Source organism: Nicotiana tabacum, chromosome 7 (genome assembly GCF_000715075.1).
Source record: "Nicotiana tabacum cultivar K326 chromosome 7, ASM71507v2, whole genome shotgun sequence".
NCBI lineage: Eukaryota > Viridiplantae > Streptophyta > Magnoliopsida > Solanales > Solanaceae > Nicotiana > Nicotiana tabacum.
The window spans coordinates 164,886,388-164,905,127 of NC_134086.1; the positions used below are offsets into that span (position 1 = coordinate 164,886,388).

The window sequence follows — 18,740 nt, forward strand, 5'->3', positions numbered from 1 at the left end:
CCAATGTCTTGATTTATGGTATATATATCAAAATCAAAAAATCTAAAATATATATTCTATATCAATATCAAAAATAGATAAAATAGCTTGCCACCTAGCAAATATATGTTTAGAAGCAAGATTTGTACATCTTTATGTAAAACAGATTTTGCAGATTTATAATCAATTCTTAACAAAAAATTTTGATTTAATAAATCAGCTTGAAATTTAGAAATGCACAATACAATTGCTAAAATTCTTTTTTAATTGTAGGATAATTTTTTGTGAATTATTCCAATGTTTTGATGCAAATGCTAACAATTTGATATATATATATATATATATATATATATTCTCACAAACTTCACAATTTTAACTACGCTGTTAGTCATCCCATCAATTACTCGTCGATCAAAAAAATGAAACGATAAAGAGAAAAAATTGTGAAATTAAGATAAACAATTAAAAAATACACTTTAGACCTTTGTCTGCATATCGAGCATCATAGTAGATATCACCAAAACATCACATAATACCCCAACCCAAAAAAATGATAAACTAGAATAGCCCCTGCACTAAACTCCTGCTATGTGCAGGATATGGCCGGGAAAGAGAGAAACCATGACCATGTTGGTCTGTTGTAGATAGCCTTATTTTGTATTTCTGCAAAATATTATTTCTGTGGTTTATACCTGTGACATCCTAGTCATACGACGACAATTTTTATGGTTGCGCACCTTTAAAAATAAATAACACGAACTATTATTTAAAAAAAAAAAATAGCAGCAGCTTTTATTCAGCCTTCCACTTTCCATTTTCGTAACCATAACCACGTTCAGTGCCATAGTTCTTCACCTTCAAGAGCAAATCTTCCAATCCCTCTTTCAACATTGAAGCCTCTGTGTAGTTCATCTTCTCTATAGGACCCTTGAACCACTCTTGTTGGCTCTCCAACTTCTTATTCTTTTCCTTGAGTTTGCTTTTCAAGTTTAACGCAAAATCCAGTTGATCTTGCAGAGTATTGAGTTGTGTGTTAAGTGTCATAGAATTGGCTTTGCGGAACATCTGGACATACTTGTCATCAATGCCTGGTGATGATGGTGATGGAGGCCTTTCTTCGCCAACATATTTGTCGATGGTTTCATCTACATTTGGATGACCAAAAGAGTAAGGCTTGCTACCTATAGAGCAAGAAGAGAGAAATCAGTAATATAAAATAGGGCAAGAGGAGACAAATTAGTTAATCTACCGTTATAACACCTCCCACGCCAGGTATTCTTTTATGATGCTTTGAAGTTACGAGAGATTTATTATCATGTTCAACATCTTGGATTTGCCTGTTTAATGTATATTTATGCTTAAAAAGTTATATTTGTTGATGCTATATCATGTATATATAGATGACAAAAAAATGTAACTAGGCTTGTAATTACCTGGTGGAAACACGATGATGCCAACTTCAGCACCCGTCATAACGGCAAGCTCATTTGCTTTCTTGAAGACACCATTTCGGCGTTTTGAGAAAGTCACTTGTCGATTATTTTGATTTTCTATTTTCGCGAGACGAACACTTTTGCGACCCTTAATCAGTCTAGTACTCATTCTCAAGGATAATTATGATATAACTAGTATTTATTACTAAGAATTATTATGTGATATGAACTTTGTAATGTAGAAGCCTAGTATTTATAGAGTTTTCCCAATATTTTTGGCTTTTCAGTTTTGGTAGTTTATATACACAAATCCAGTTCATTTTTGTAGTGTTCACATGTTATGAGGCAAGTAAATTTAGATACTTAATCATAGTGGTGACTGTACTCTCCATTTTTCAAAAGATTTTCAAAACTTACATCTACAATATTGTAATGGTCAAGTCAATTTTCAGGCCCAGGCCCAGACCAGTGGTGATTTGTTATTATGAGATTACTAATATTTGATACTCTCTTAATAACATCTCTTAATTTGCAAATGGATGAATAAGTATCCTAGTTTAGTTTACCATTATTTTTATTTTTATTATCTTTTTAAGTTTCGAATTTTTTGGTAATTTTCGAGTTGTCGCTGAAGATTATGACATGTTTTTATTTATATTCTCTTTCCAGTTATTTTTAATTTTTGGTAATATTCGAGCTGTCGCGGAAGATTAGGACATGTTTCAATATTCCTAGTTCAGTTTACCATTGCTTTTCTTTATATATTTTTTTTTTTGTTATTTTCCTACTTTTGGTAATATTCGAGTTGTCGCGCAAGATTATAACATGTTTTAATATTTACATCAAATCACTGAAGATTTACATGGCAGTTATCATTTACATACAGTTTAATCATGTAAACATAGTTAATTAATATATATAATCACCTCAATTTATTACTTATCCATATAAACGGATGCAATTTGGTACAAGCACCAATATATGGATATATAATCAAGCTTTTTCCTCTTACATATGGGCATAATTAGAAATATAGTTTCAGGGAAGCAATTACTATAAATTTCTTTTTTTTTTCTTTTTGTGATAATGGAGAAATCCACGTAAAACCAGTGACGACGTTCAGAACTCGGGGGGTAAATTTCTTTCCTTCCTTTTCTTATTCTACTAAATACATTGTAGTCTCTTTAATTATCTATTGACTCTAATATAAGACCTAGAGTCACCGTGATTTTTTATCAATTTATTCAATTCCCTACCATCACTAAAAGCTTACTATGATTTAAGATTTAGATGCTTCAAACACGTATTGATAAGAAAATACAAAATCATGTCAATATTCACACTTTAATAAACGGTATATTCATACAATCCAAAAATTGGAATAGTCGATCACATGCGTGCAAGGTAACTCCAATACCAATATTATCAAACAAAATTGAGATGATACAAAATGTAAATAGAACTTAAAGCTTTTGTTGTTTAAACATGCGAATACTATAAAAATAACCAATATATTTTCATATATTCCTTTTTTACCAAAAGCAAGTGTTCGGTGTGGGTGACTGCAATTAAAAAATAGTTTTCTTATCTATTGGCAAGTACTACTTTAAAAAAAAACTTATCAACCTTTGAAATTTTACTATTTGTGGTTTCTTGGTATATTCATGTCACAATAATAAGTCCTATAAACTACTTCATTATTAGTCAGGTTACTAGGGCCTTACAGAATATAAGTTTGGATCTAAATTATTTTTAAATGTTGATGCAATGCTTTTTTTTGGTAAAGAAGAATTAACCTAAATAGTCGCTCTCCACAATTACTTAAAAATAGCTGCCAGAAGTATATTACCTGTATAATCCATGCATAATATGTGTCGAATCATATATAATTTATATATAATCTATGTATACCACCTAGAAATTATAAACAATAAATCTAACGACTATTTCTGCAAAGATACCAATTAATATGGCAAACGCCTACTTGCGGGAAATATTGGAAAGAACATGTAGATTATGCTTATCTAATTATTTTATTAGTTTCTTTGAATTATCTATCTCCGTTTTTGTAATATTCTTATTAGAATCATTGAAAGTTATATGTCATCTTAATAAAATGGCAATGTTAGATTTATACTCCTATCAAATTGAAAAGTAACATTAAATTTGAAGAAACGACCCTCTATATATCAGATAGAAAGTTATATATTGTACGCTAGTCCCAAGTAAAGGGTTAGAACTCTTTTCTTTTTCTTCTTTTTTTTTTTTTGGGGGGGAGGGAGGGGGGCACATGGAGGAGAGTTAGACCTAAAACGGCCTTGTTTCCATGGAAAATATAACTAAGGGCTTAGATTTAAAGTAAATTACAATGCAAAATGAATCAATAATAACATATGGATTACAATGTAATATACAGTTAATTCTAAAAAAGATGATTATTTCACGTACAAATTAAATTAATCACATCTTGCAGCCACTATATATATAAAAGCAGTTCTCACAAACTTCACAATTTTAACTAAGAGGTCCTTTCGTTACTTCTTTAGAAGAAATTATAGATATATGCTAAGAACTTAAGTAATGTAGTTAATATTTACCCACACCGAGTTATCACTAGCAATGAGGATAAATCTACATGTAATTGTCTATCTATATATAATAAAATAACCTTAGATACTTAAAACCACCATGTCTCTATATGGTTGATTCTTGTTGGAATTTAAACGAGGGCGCTCTACCACTTTATGGTAAGTTAAAGAAATGAGTAACACCATTCAAAAATATAAAACTTTAAGGCACAAAAGGATGGAATAGCGGGACAAACATAAAACATACTGATAATATTATAAATAACTCCACCCTTACGACAACACACTGGACTGATCACTTACATAGCTATTGTTTGAACTCATTGAATTCCTAGGTCACGACCCGGATTTTCACCCTCGGGAGTCGTGATGGCGCCTACTAATGAAAGTTAGGCAAGCCAAACGTTTGAACAAATTACCTTTTTCCCATTTTTAATTCTTCAACAAATGTGAATTAACAGTTTATGAACTGCGGAAATTAAACAAGCGGAAGAAACAATTAAACCATCTAAATAGTTCCAATACGATTTCTTAAACAAAAACTACCCAGAACTGGTGTCACAACTTCACAGACGGTCTAGGAATACTACAAACAAAGTCTCAAAAATAAATAATACATTGTTTCTGAAATACACAAATGAAACAGGATGAAGGGATAGAGGGAGACGCCAGGGTCTGCGGACGCCTGCAGGACTACCTTGGATCTCCGTATGGACTGAAGGCAGCCACCCAAAGCTAAGGTCCAAAAGTTGTTACGCCGGGATCTGTACACAGTGCAGAGTATAGTATCAGCATAACCGACCCCATGTGTTGGTAAGTGCCTAACCTAACCTCGGTGAAGTAGTGACGAGGCTAGGACCAGACTACCAAGTAAACTTGTGCAATTAGATCATATACAGCGGAAAGTAGAAGCAGGAATGTATAGTTAATAATGGGAGGGGGAAACATGTTGCAGGGAAACATCAATTAAGAATAGAAAGACAACAAGTAAATACGAGGAACATTATATCTCAATTATCAACAAGAACCAGAAATCAAACAAGTGCACGGCATCACCCTTCATGCTTTTACTCTCGTCCTCACCATAAAATCAATATAATCGGCATGGAATAGTACATCGTGTGGCACGGCACCACCCTTCGTGCTTTACACTCTTCCTCAGAAAAATCATAAATGGCATCACCCTTCGTGCTTTAACACTTTCTTACCAAAATAATACACGGTATCACCCTTCGTGCTTTAACACTCTTCCTCACCCAAAAAACAATCACAAGCAATAAGGCAAGGAAATAAATAAAATTGCATAAAATCCCGGCAAGGAAACAATAGTTCAACAATAAAATCCCGTCAAGGGAACAATGTCAAAAGCATCAACATCCCGGCAAGGGAGATAGCATTAAAAGCAACAACATCCCGGCAAGGGAGACAATATAATAATTCTCTTCTCTTTTTCACTTTTACTTCATAACTTGAGCCAATGCTCTATAAGGTTCAATTGTCAATTATACTTCCACAATTCATTATACAACTTGAGCCAACGCTCTTCAATACTCAAATACCACTATTACTTCCACAAACTTTACCCGACAATAGAAATCATCACAAAAGGGCATGAACAATACAAACGGAGTCAAAATAATCATAATATAAGACTCACGGGCATGATTGACACCAACGTATAGATACTCATCACCATGCTTATGAGTTGTACTCAACAAATAACACATAGCAAATAGGACACAACTCCTAATCCCTCAAGCTAAGGTTAGACCAAACACTTACCTTGATGCCACGAACATAATTCAAGTCTCAACTATCGCTTTACCTCTTGATTCCACCACCAATTCGCTCGTATCTAGCCACAAGTTACTTAACTATGTCAATAAATGCTAAATGAATCAATTCCAACGCATGAAAATAGGTTTTATAAATTTTTTCCCAAAACTTCAAAAATTTCCCCCGGGCCCACATGGTCAAAATCCGAGGTTCGAACCAAAACCCAATTACCCATTCCCCTACGAACCCAAATATATAATTTGTTTTGAAATCGGACCTCAAATCGAGGTCCAAATCCCAAAAATTTGAAAAACCTAGGTTCTACCCAAAACACTCAATTTCTCCCTTGAAAATCATTGATTTTGAGTTGAAATAATGTGAAAAGATGTTAAAGATTAAAGAAAACGAGTTAGAAATGACTTACAATCGATTTAGAAGAGAAGTTGTCTTTGAAAAATCGCCCAAGAGTGTTTTGGTTTTGAAAGGGTTTGAAAAATGGAAGATTTTCGGCTAAGTTATAAATTTGCAGGTCGCAGATGTCGCAATTGCGACCAGGGTTCGCAATTGCGAACCCTTCAGAAGTTTGCTACCTTCGCATTTGCGATACTGCCTTCGCATTTGCGACAATTACTTCGCATTTGCGACCAAGGCAGCCCAGGCCACTTCTCGCATTTGCGACTCATTGCTCGCATTTGCGAGCCAGGCTTCGCAAATACGAAGTCTGCAGGCCTGCAACATATCAGCAAATTCCTAAGTGCAAATTAAACTCCGTGGCCTATCCAAAACTCACCCGAGCCCTCGAGGCTCCAAACCAAACATGAACACTAACCTAAGAACATCATACGGACTTGATCGTGCAATCAAATCATGAAAATAACATGTAAAACTATGAATTAAACCTCAAAACTCATCATTTTCATCAAGAACACTTAAAGTTCATAACTCTTCAACCAGAAGTCCAAATCACGTTAAATAAACTCCATTTTTCACCAAGTTTCACAGGCTCGACTTAAATCACTTATAAGACCTGTACCGAGCTCCAAAACCAAAATACGGGCCAGATACCATCAATTCCAAACATTTTTCATTTCCAAAACTCATATTTATTTCAAAAAATAATTTTCTTTAAAAATTCATTTTTTTGGCTTGGGACCTCGGAATTCGATTTCGGGCATACGCCCAAGTCCCATATTTTCCTACGGACCCTCCGGGACCGTCAAATCACGGATCTGGGTCCATTTACCCAAAATATTGATCGAAGTCAACTTAAATTCATTTTAAAGGAAAAATTCATCATTTTCACAGATTTTTACATAATGGCTTTTCGACTACGCACCCCGACTGCGCACGCAAATCGAGGTAAGACAGAAAAAGATTTTTAAGGCCTCGGAACACAGAATTTATTTCTAAAATAAGTGATGGCCTAAAACAACCGTTCGTCCTCGAACGGACATAAGAAGGAAGTACCTGAGTCGGGGAAAAGATGGGGATAATGGCTATACATATTGGATTCGGACTCCCAGGTTGATGCCTCAGCAGGCTGACCTCTCCACTGAACATGAACTGAAGGGAAACTCTTCGATCTCAACTGACGAACTTGCCGATCTAGAATAGCTACCAGCTCCTCCTCATAGGACAAGTCCTTGTCCAACTGGAGAATGCTGAAATCTAACACGTGGGATGGATCGTCGTGATACTTCCGAAGCATGGATACATGAAACACTGGATGCACGACTGATAAGCTCGGCAGCAACGCAAGTCTGTAAGCCACCTCTCCCACTCGATCAAGAATCTCAAACAGGTCAATGAACCTAGGGCTAAGCTTGCGTTTCTTTCCAAATCTCATCACGCCCTTCATAGGCGACACCCGAAGCAATACTCGTTTACCGACCATGAATGCTAAATCTCGAACCTTACTGTCGACATAACTCTTTTTCCTGGACTGATCTGTACGAAGCCTATCTTGAATGATCATGACCTTGTCCAAGGCATCCTATACTAGATCTGTACCCAATAATCGATCCTCTCTCGGCTCAAACCATCCAACCGACGACCGACACCGCCTACTGTACAAAGCCTCATAAGGAGCCATTTGGATACTCGATTGGTAGCTATTGTTGTAGGCAAACTCTGCTAAAGGCAAAACTGATCCCACGAGCCTCCAAAATCAATGACACAAGCTCGGAACATATCAGCAAATTCCTAAGTGCAAATTTCACTCTATGGCCTATCCAAAACTCATCCGAGCCCTCGAAGCTCCAAACCAAACATGCATACTAACCTAAGAACATCATACGGACTTTCTCTTGCAATCAAATCATGAAAATAACATGTAAAACTATGAATTAAATCTCAAAACTCATCATTTTCATCAAGAACAATTAAAGTTCAAAACTCTTCAACCGGAAGTCCAAATCACATCAAATAAACTCCATTTTTCACCAAATTTCACAAGCTCGACTTAAATCACATATAAGACATGTACCAGCTCCGGAACCAAAATACGGGCCCGATACCATCAAATTCCAAACACTTTTCATTTCCAAAAACTCAATATTTATTTCATAAAATAATTTTCTTTAAAAATTCATTTCTTTGGCTTGGGACCTCGGAATTCGATTCCGGGCATACGTCCAAGTCCCATATTTTCCTACAAACCCTCCGGGACCGTCAAATCACGGGTCCGGAACGTTTACCCAAAATATTGACTGAAGTCAACTTAAATTTATTTTAAAGATAAAATTCATCATTTTTCACAAATTTTCACATGATGGCTTTCCGGCTACGCGCCCGGACTGCACATGCAAATCGAGGTGAGACAGAAAGAGGTTTTTAAGGCCATGGAACACAGAATTTATTTCTAAAACGAGTGATGAACTCATTGAATTCCTAGTAACACGAACTATAACTAATGACCATTATATGATGACACAAAAGACACACACATCGGATAACTCAAATGAAAATGAACTTAGACGCTTATAATCAAGCTTTTAATAATTAAGCATGATAGGTCTTGAAGTCCCAGGATTTCCTATATTGACAGACGAACTACTAAGGAACTACTGAAAAAATAGATCCACTAGCCCTGGTAGCAAAAGGCGCACCAAAATTGTGTCCTGAAACCCTATTTTGAAATGGAAAAGAATCATAGGAACCATATGAAGATCTTGCCCGATCCATATGTATATTCATTAATAAAAATATTGTGGCGCGCAACCCATTCCAAATATACAGCTTACAGTATTCATAATAACAATCCCGGCAAGGGATTAACCAAAAGTTACTCTATCCCGGCAAGGGAACTCAACAGTACAAAAATATACGTCCCGACAAGGGAAAATCAGCTATAACCAATCTCAATTCAACTTTTAATCATCTCTATTATCATCATTTCTAACTCATAATTAACTTCCACGAAAATAAACTAAGCATTTGCTCAATACCATGGATTTACTCATTATTTCAACCATAGCATTATTCAAGAATTCAACAAGTATCAAATTAAGACTCACGGTCATGCTCGACACCAACGTATAGATACTCGTCACCATACATATACGTCGTACTCAACAAGAAACACATAGCAAATATGACTCAACTCTCAATCCCTCAAACTAAGGTTAGACCGAACACTTACCTCAAACTTCCACGGCTAATTCAATTCTCAATTACCACTTTTCCTCTCGAATTTGGCTCCAAATCGATTGTATCTATACATAAATGACTTTAATACATCAATAAATGTTAAATAATGCGAACCCAATACCTAATTATAGCGTTTCCATCATTCTTCCCAAAAACCCAAAAATCGATCCTGGACCCGCTTGGTCAAAACACGAGGTTCGGACCAAAATCAAATCACTCATTCACCCACGAGCCTGAATATATAATTTATTTTCAGATTCGACCCCAAAACGAGGTCTAAATCAAGAAAAATCAAAAAGTTCTAACTCTACCCAAATCCCTAATTTTCCACCCTTAATCATATATTTTAGGCCTAGAAATTCATTAGATGTTGATGAAAAAGGAAGAAAACGAGTTGGAGATTACTTACCCAAGAAGTTTTGGTGAAAAAGTGCTTCAAGGATCGCCTAAGAGCTTTGGAGAAGAAGAAGTTTTGAAAATTTTTGAGAAATCCCGTTTGCATTCTGTTTTTGAAAATTAAAAATAACTGGGCGATTTAATGCTACGCGTTCACGACAGATCTCTCGCATTCTCGATGGGTCAGGCTTTTTGGCCTTCATGTTCGCGTTAAGGGGCTCGCGATCGCGAAGCTATAGCTTCTCGAGCCCTCGCGTTCGCATCCTTAAGGTCGCGTTCGCGTAAGGTTTTCTACCCTTTCCCCCTGCCCAGGCCACTTGGCCTTCGCGTTCGCGTGGCCAGGAACGTGTTAACGAAGGCATAGCCCCCCGCTGCCTCGCGTTCGCGACCTGGTCTACGCATTAGCGTAGAAGGAAGTTTCCTTCGGCAATATTTTACTCATCGCATTCGCGAAGGTCCTCCCGCGAACGCGAAGAAGGACATACCAGAACTGACTGCAATTTTTATAAGCCTAAAACCATTCCGAAACACTCCCGAGCCCTCAGTGCTCCTAACCAAACACGTGTACTAACTCAACAACATCATACGAACTTATCCGTGCGATTAAATTGCCTAAATAACCTCAAAAACAATGAATCAAATCTCAAAATCAAGAGTTTTTTCTTAAACTTCATCAAGTTGCAAATTTAGAACTTTAAGTCCGAATCACGTCAAACGGCGTCCGTTTTTAACCAAATTTTACAGGAAGTATTTCAAACATATATAAGACATGTACCGGGCTCCAGAACAAAAATACGGGTCTGATACCATCGCTTTCTAATCAGATTTCATTTCCAATTTTCTAAAATATTTCCTGAAAATAATTTTCTAAAAAAATTCATTTCTCGGGCTTGGGACCTCGGAATTCGATTCCGAGCATACGCCCACGTCCCATATTTTCCTACGAACCCTCTGGGACCGTCAAATCACGGGTCCGAGCCCGTTTGCCCAAAATGTTGACCAAAGTCAAATTTATTCATTTTAACATCAAAACTTAGCATTTTTCACAGAATTTCATATTTAAGCTTTCCGGCTACGCGCCCGGACTGCGCAGGCAAATCAAGGCGACTCTAAATGAATTTTTCAAGGCCTCAAAATCACAGAATTTGATAAGAAAATAGGTGATGACCCTTTAGGTCGTCACAAAACCGGATTATATTTGCAGCGACCGCTTAGTCCTTTTTATAAGGCATAGTTGGGTGTGTATTTGTACGATAAAAACCCCACAAAAAATCACAAAACCTAATTTTATTAAGGGTGTGTATTTTTTCCCCTATTGAAACCCATTTTGGTTATGGGTCAAATCACATTAAGGGAGAAATGGATCTAAAGTGGTTATGGTCCATTTAAGCTTATGTGACATTTATTTTTGGATTTTTCTCATTAAATTTTATGCCATGTCATATTTATGGTAGGGGCTAGAGCCAAAATGACCTTTAAGTGACAATGTGAAAGTTTAGTTACTTTTAAATGATAAAAAATTGTTGAGTGACTTTAGTGAAATCGAAACATAGTTGAGTGACCATAAGTGAAATTAACCTCACTTTATAGTAGATGAGCAATCATATTATAAATGTGACTAATTGGGGTATATGAATTGATGCTTTATGCACAAGGATAAAATGTTGGGATTAGTAAAAAAAATCATTTATAGTTTGTCCTGTTATGATATTTGGATCTAGAAGATAATGAGTCCACATGCTCGATAAATTCTCTCTTTGCCTAAATTTTCTACCTTGTTATGTCCTCAACTCCTCATCCCTTACCTCCTCTTCGCAGCCCTGTTATATCCTTGATTCCCTGCTATACTCTACCGAATAAGAGGAGAAACATATATAATCTAAAATGATATCCAGAAAATTACTGTTATGTCCACTTTGTGAGAGATTCCACAATTTCATATCCTCAAAATTTTAACACAATGAGTTCATATCCTTGCACCAAATGCCCAATTGCTGTTAGAAACTCCACAACTCAATTCCCTCATCCAAGAACACCAACATCTAGGAATAAAAAAGCTTCTTATCCTTTCAGTAAAACTAAATCACTCATCTCCCAGATTTCAATCTCTAGTAGTTGCTCATCTTTCAGTCACCGAAGTAAAGCAGATACTCTCAACCAATGTCTAGCCGAAACAAGAACCTATAATGCTATTCCTGAAGACAAATATCCCACTATGTCAGAAATTATGGAAGCATCAAGAGCCCAAAATCTTGATCTTCAGCTTCAAAAATTATGACCCTTTTTTTAGAATAATAGCTAGGAGCTTAAAAACCCAAAGGGAGCTTGGGAAATCTGAGGGTTTGATAAGGGTGTGGTTTCAAGGTAAGATTCTACACTTGGATTCCATAAGACTAAAAAGAGAGACTTTGGGGAAAAAAGAACTTTTCAACCTAATTTACCTTATCAAACCAAAAACCGACTTTAATTTCAGTTCAAGAACTTTCATTGCAGTCAACACTGGCCGAAGAAAATATGGAGTAACTAATTTCAGAAAGAGCATAAGATTCTGGCATTACATTTCCTTTTGAAGATTACATTTACTCTTCGCTAATTACAAGGTCATAAAATGCTATGTCCTCTGTTACATTTCCTCTGTTATTTCTGCTTCTTCATAGGCTGTATCGTCTACTTCTTCATTGGCGCAGAGGATGGAGTAGTTCTTCTCATTCTTCTCGTTTTTTTATTTTCTCATGACCTGGCCGGTCAATTTGGCATTTTTCCTGGTCGATTTGTCATCTTTCCTGGCCCATATCTCTGCATCATCATCGTTTATGTTCTTGGTGTGTTTACGAAGCAGATTTTTCTTCTTTTTCGACATCTCTGCATCAACAAAAATATATATCTTGATTACATGAATAATCTTTAGAATTAATAGCGATAAAATATAAAGACTCAAAAGATTAACAACATACTAACCAGAAGTTCTTACTCCAGAAACTGTAAAAATCTTTAAATGGCACCGCCAAACTGAGTATCTAAAAGAGAGAGAGAACTGAAACTTTAATCATACAATAGAAAAAAGGAAGAAGAAATAAAAGTAGCAACATATCTGGAAAAAAAATTAAAAGGATATTAAAACTAAGACTACGCACCTCTGTAACTATAATTGGCGGATTGATTAGTTTAAGCTAGTGATGTTTCTTATATAGACAATGAGTTAGTTATAGCTCCTTCGATTTCCCTCCCAAAGTTAGTTACTAGTTTGTGTTGAGAGAAGTGGAGTTAGTAAACTATGGTTAGCTAGCTATAGTTAGTTAAATCTAATTAATGTGGTTAGTTAGGAAGTAAGTGTATGTTAAAGTGTACAAATACACAATAGAAGCTAATATACAAAGAGACTTTCATTTTTTCCTTCAATAGAACGGTTAATCCCTTTCTCTTCTTAGCCTTCTCTCTAAGCTGACCTTCAATCTGAGAACTTCCACAACTATGGAAGCTAACATGGTATCAGAGCTAGTGTCTATGATCAGAGCTTAGTTCCTCGCTTATCTGCATGCATGTGTGTTACTGAAGTTCAGCTGAAGTGTCTGAAGGTAACAACACCTCTGAGCTAGGGTTTTGCTCAATTTGACCTCTGAAAAGTTTCATCAATGGCTATAGAAGAAGAAATAAATGAGAGTTCTCCCAAACGTGCGAATGTACCAGCTGCTCCAGCTATTTTCCCTACGATAGATCATAATCACCCTCTATATCTTCAACCAACAGATACTCCAGGTAGCTCACTCATCTCTCTTCAGCTAACTGGGTCAGATAACTATGCTTTGTGGAGTCGATCTATGAGAATAGGTCTATTAGGTAAAAGCAAACTAGGATTTGTGGATGGTAGGTACCCAAAATCGAAGTTTGAACCTGAATTTCATGAACAATGGGAAAAGGTAAATGTTGTAGTACTCTCTTAGATTATAAATGTTGTACGTCCAGGTTTGTGAAGCACTGTAGTGTACGCCTCCAATGCTCACAAGGTGTGGGAAGATCTGAAGGAAAGATTTGACAAAGTGAATGGATCTAGGGTTCTGTACTTGCACAGAGAGATCCATACATTAACACAAGGAACAATGAATATAGCTGATTATTTCTCGAAATTAAGAGATCTATGGGATGAGTTTGATGCACTCATGCCTTGTCCTGGTTGTCCGTGTTCAGAGTCAAAGAAATATGCTGAGCACTTTGAATATCATAGGTTGCTTCAGTTCCTTATGGGACTGAATGACTCTTATTCTCAAGCTCGAAGTCAAATAATGATGATGACACCAGTACCTAGTATAAACAAGGCATATTCTCTCCTTGTGGATGTTGAAAGTCAGAGAAATCTGGCAAACTTCACGCAAATGATGCAAGTAACAGAAGGTAATGACAGCACTGCTATGTATGGCAACAAAAATCCAAATCCTGGCACTGGACAGTTTAGAGCTCAGAAGAAGACACTGATTTGTGATTATTGTAACTACAAAGGTCATACTAGGGAGAACTGTTATAAACTAATAGGATATCCTCAAGACTTCAAGTCCAACCTTAAGATGAAGAAGAAGGGAAGCAACTCAGGAACGTATGCTAATCATGTCAATACCAATTACAGTCCTACTATGCAAAATGCTCATATGCAGATGCAATTTGGAGGTTTGTAGTGTGGGACTTCACCTACATCTGGTTTCCAGCCTCAACAAATACAGATGAATGTTGTACCAACTGGAGTCCAGAATCAGCAACAACAAACAGTCCCTTACTTTACATAGGAGCAATATCAGCAGATAGTGCAACTACTTAACAAGGGAGCAGATGAAGGCTCTTCTGCCAGAGCTGCAACTGCAGGTAAACTAATAGCTCTGTTATCCAAGGCTGTTAATCTCAATTGGATAATAGACTCTGGAGCTTCAAATCATAGGACATCCACGCTAGAAATGCTAAGTTCATGTCAGTCAATTCCCTCTCAAAAGGGAAGTAAAGTTCACTTGCCAACAGGGGATGTTGCCTTTATTACACATATAGGAAAAGCAAGTGTTCTTAACAATCAGGATATCAACAATGTGTTGTACATTCTAGAGTTTAAGTACAATCTACTGTCAGTATCTAAACTGACTAAAGAGCTGCAGTGTCTTGTGGCATTCTTTCCTGACTTATGTATCTTCCAGGATCTCTACAATGGTCAGGTGAAGGGGATTGGTAAGGAGGACAAGGGACTGTACCTATTACAAGGCAAGAAATTAGTCGGTGGTATATTCAGTCATGATTCAACTCAACAAAGGAATAAAACTGTGCAGGTGAACTCTATATATAAGTCTACTATGCCTGAAAATAAGTCTGCTTGTATGACTAGTGAACACTCTGAATCTAGTGCACTGTGGCATAGAAGACTAGGTCATGCACCTATAGATGTAATCAAAAAGCATACAACTCTAAGTAGTTTGAAGGATAATCACACACATTGCATTATCTGCCCTTTAGCCAAGCAGTCAAAGTTACCTTACAAGCTAAGTACTACTACCTCTAATGATATATTTGAACTGATTCATTGTGATGTATGGTGGCCATATAGAGTACCTACATATGACAGTAAAAGGTTCTTTGTTACTATTGTAGATGACTTTTCCAGATTTACCTGGGTTTTCTTACTTGTTTCTAAGTCTGATACAGTGGTTGTCCTTAAAGAGTTTCTAACAAAGGTGAAGAATGTATTTTCCACAATAGCTAAGACTCTGAGAACCGATAATGGTAGTGAATTCTTTAATCAAGAAGTTCACAGTTTGTTGTCATCCTTGTAAGCACGTGATTTTTGCCCTATATGAGAATTACTCCCAAAAAATTCAAAAATAAAATAATTTTTCTTGGTGTGCAATTTTTGTGATATTTTGTGTAACTATTTGTATGTTTGTCTATGCATGTTTATTTGATTAATAAAAAATATAAAATATGTCGCATTTTTGCATGTAGGATTACAATTGTTAGTAATTAAATTTGTTTACAAAAATTAAAACTTACAAAAATAGGCATCTTTTGCATTTTTAGCATTTAATGTACAAATGAACAATTTTATGCTTAATTATTACTTAATTGTGCGTTAATTGTTATTGGAAGTTAATTTGCGCTTTTATAACTTAATTTAGTTCTTAATAATAATTTAAGTACTTTTATAATTTAGTTTTAGAAAAATAAAAGAAGAAAAGAGAACAAAAATACAAAGAAAAATCGGATTGGGCCACTTCTTCAATTTCAAACCACAGGCCCAAATAATTGCCCAACTTTCCCCATGACCCGGTCCACTTCAAACCGGGTCGACCCGGTCCGCTCCATTAACCCAACACCCCTTCTTCATTTTTGTCCAACACAAAACAAAACCAAAAAAATAAAAAATAAAAGGTGAATTTTATGTTTTTTTTTATATATAAAAAATCCGAAAATATTTTATTTTATTATTATTTTTATTTTTTTAAAAAAATATACAATAATTTCGGGAATGATTTAAAAAAAATAAGAAAAAGGGAAGTATTGAATAAAAAAAATATAAAAGTAAAAATAGGTGAAATTCTCTTTTTTTTAAAAAAAAAAAGTAAAAGAATGTAGAAAATTTTAAAAAAATAAAAAGTTTTGTGGAAATTTTTAAAAAATTTAAAAGTAAAAGAAGGTTGGAATTAAAAAATAAATATAAATGTATCTGAAAATTTAAAAAATTTAAAGTAATTGAAAGTAGCATTTTTAAAAGAAAAAGAAAAGAAAGTGGTTTGTTTTTTAAAGAAAAGTTAAATAAAGTGAGATTCTCTTTTAAAAAAATAAAAAGTGGGATTTTAAATAAGATAAAGTAATTAAAGTTGGAATTTTAAAAATAAAAGTAAATAAAGGTGAGATTTCTTTTTCTAAAAAATAAAAGCAATTTGTAAGTGGAATTTCTTTTAATTAAAAAAAATAAAATAATAAAAAACAAATCTGAAAATTTCGAAAATTTTGCTATAAATAGAAGAGAAAATTTAGGAAGAAGGTGGGAAAAAAAGAGGGGGCGGAGTGAGAAGTATACACCCGATATACATTCTGGATACACTTAATATACAGGGGCAGAATTCATTTGGGAGAGTTTTGAAGTTGAAAAAGAATAGTTACTGCTTCATTGCCTCGCTTAAGATCTAGAATAGTCAGAACCTTCCTGCCTTTTACTTCTTCTCTATACTTGGAGTCGTTTAAAGTCTCCTGGGTTTTCTGCTATTCCTACTATACTGGTTTGCGGTGTTGCTGAATCTGATGTTGCTGTGTTATTACTGCTGCTGACTTCTCCTTCTTTTGTTCTTGTACTGCTGTTTCCAGGTACACATTTGTACAATCTCGGCTTGAAGCAAAAATAAAATATTAATCAGGCTTTGTTCCTGTTGAATTCCTCCTGTTTAGATTTGTGGTTGAATATAATTTTCTTTTCTTTGTATAAAAATGTAGTTGATTGATTAAATTAGTAACGATGTCACATATGTATAACTTCTTCATCTAATAATGTTAGTTTAAATTAATCAAAGAATAGTTAATCTGTTTTGATATTATGGTGTGTCAATCTCACGTTTTAGTATTATTGAATAATAGAATATAGAATGAAAGCAGTTTTTCTTTGTACAAACTCGGTCGCAATTTTCCATTCGCATTAGCCGTAAACTAATAATTAATAAGTTACGTTTTTAGCATGTAATTAATTAAGAGATTTTCTTTTATTTTAGAGACGAACTTAATAGGAAAATATAGTCACTGTAGGTTTATCCTTTTAAATAAAAATGAGACGAGCCTCGACAAACAAAAATGCACAAGCTGCGGGGCCCTCTAAATGTATATATTAAAATACTTAGAATTCGGGACAGGCCGTTTAGCGAATTTTATGGCCTTCCCAAAATAACAATACGCTAGTTGCTTTAGGCGCACCTTTAATAATTTAACCTTCTTAAACACGGGTGCACATTGATGTGACCCAAATCCAAATCTCAATAGAGTCAAAATGTGTCGACGACCACGGGTACATTGATTATAACGCGGTTCGGGATATATTTTCACAACGTTGCAATTCCTTGTAGAAAATAATAATAACAATTATGAAAGCGGTAAAAAGTTAAAATGTGCACATAAGTTCATATTTGTATAAAATCAGATAATCAAGCCGAATATAACAGTTGAGCGACCGTGCTAGAACCACGGAATTCGGGAATGCCTAACACCTTCTCCCGGGTTAACAGAATTCCTTATCCGGATTTCTGGTACGCAGACTGTAATATGAAGTCATTCTTTTCCTCGATTCGGGATTAAAATTGGTGACTTGGGACACCCTAAAACTCCCAAGTGGCGACTCTGAAGTAAACAAATCAATCACGTTTCGATTGTCCTTTAATTGGAAAAAACTCCCTTGTACCCTCTCGGGTACGGAAAAAGGAGGTGTGACAGCTCTGGCGACTCTGCTGGGGACTTGGACCCAAAACCACTGGTTCAGGGTTAGAAATCGAGATTAGAATAAATTGTTATGTTCAGCTTTATCTGATTTTGTTACATGATCTGTGCTTAATATGCTAACTAATTGCTTTTACCGCTTTGATATTTTGTGAACTGTATATAAACTGTGCTGAAACCCATCTTCTCTCTGAGTCTTCTAAATTTTGAAGAAGGGTGTACTTCGTACGACTTCTTTTCTGTATAGTGTCAAGTCCCAATTTAGAACGAGGTTTGGATAAGTCGCAAAGCCGGTGAAGCTTCTGTATTCCCGGACTGCCGCCTCCTCCTCGGCTCGAGCTGTCCGCTCGGGTAAGCCAGGTCTAGAACAAACACCCAGGTTCTGAACCTAGTATAACAAAGCCACATGCCGGATCCCTAGTAGGAACGTTTGTTTGCATCACGTGCATTTGACTTTGGAGGCCCAACACAGGGG

The 18,740-nt window shown here is 35.6% G+C and overlaps 1 protein-coding gene across 1 annotated transcript; it reads right to left on the reverse strand.

Annotated features, from left to right (window-relative positions):
- Positions 1 to 771: 771 nt before the first annotated feature.
- LOC107796914 (agamous-like MADS-box protein AGL62) lies at positions 772 to 1,581 on the reverse strand. The gene is made up of 2 exons (XM_016619739.1): positions 1,413 to 1,581; positions 772 to 1,160 (listed from the first exon to the last, which is right to left on the reverse strand). Exons 1-2 carry the CDS (start codon positions 1,579 to 1,581, stop codon positions 772 to 774), a joined length of 558 nt encoding a protein of 185 aa, XP_016475225.1.
- Between the last annotated feature and the right edge of the window lie 17,159 nt (positions 1,582 to 18,740).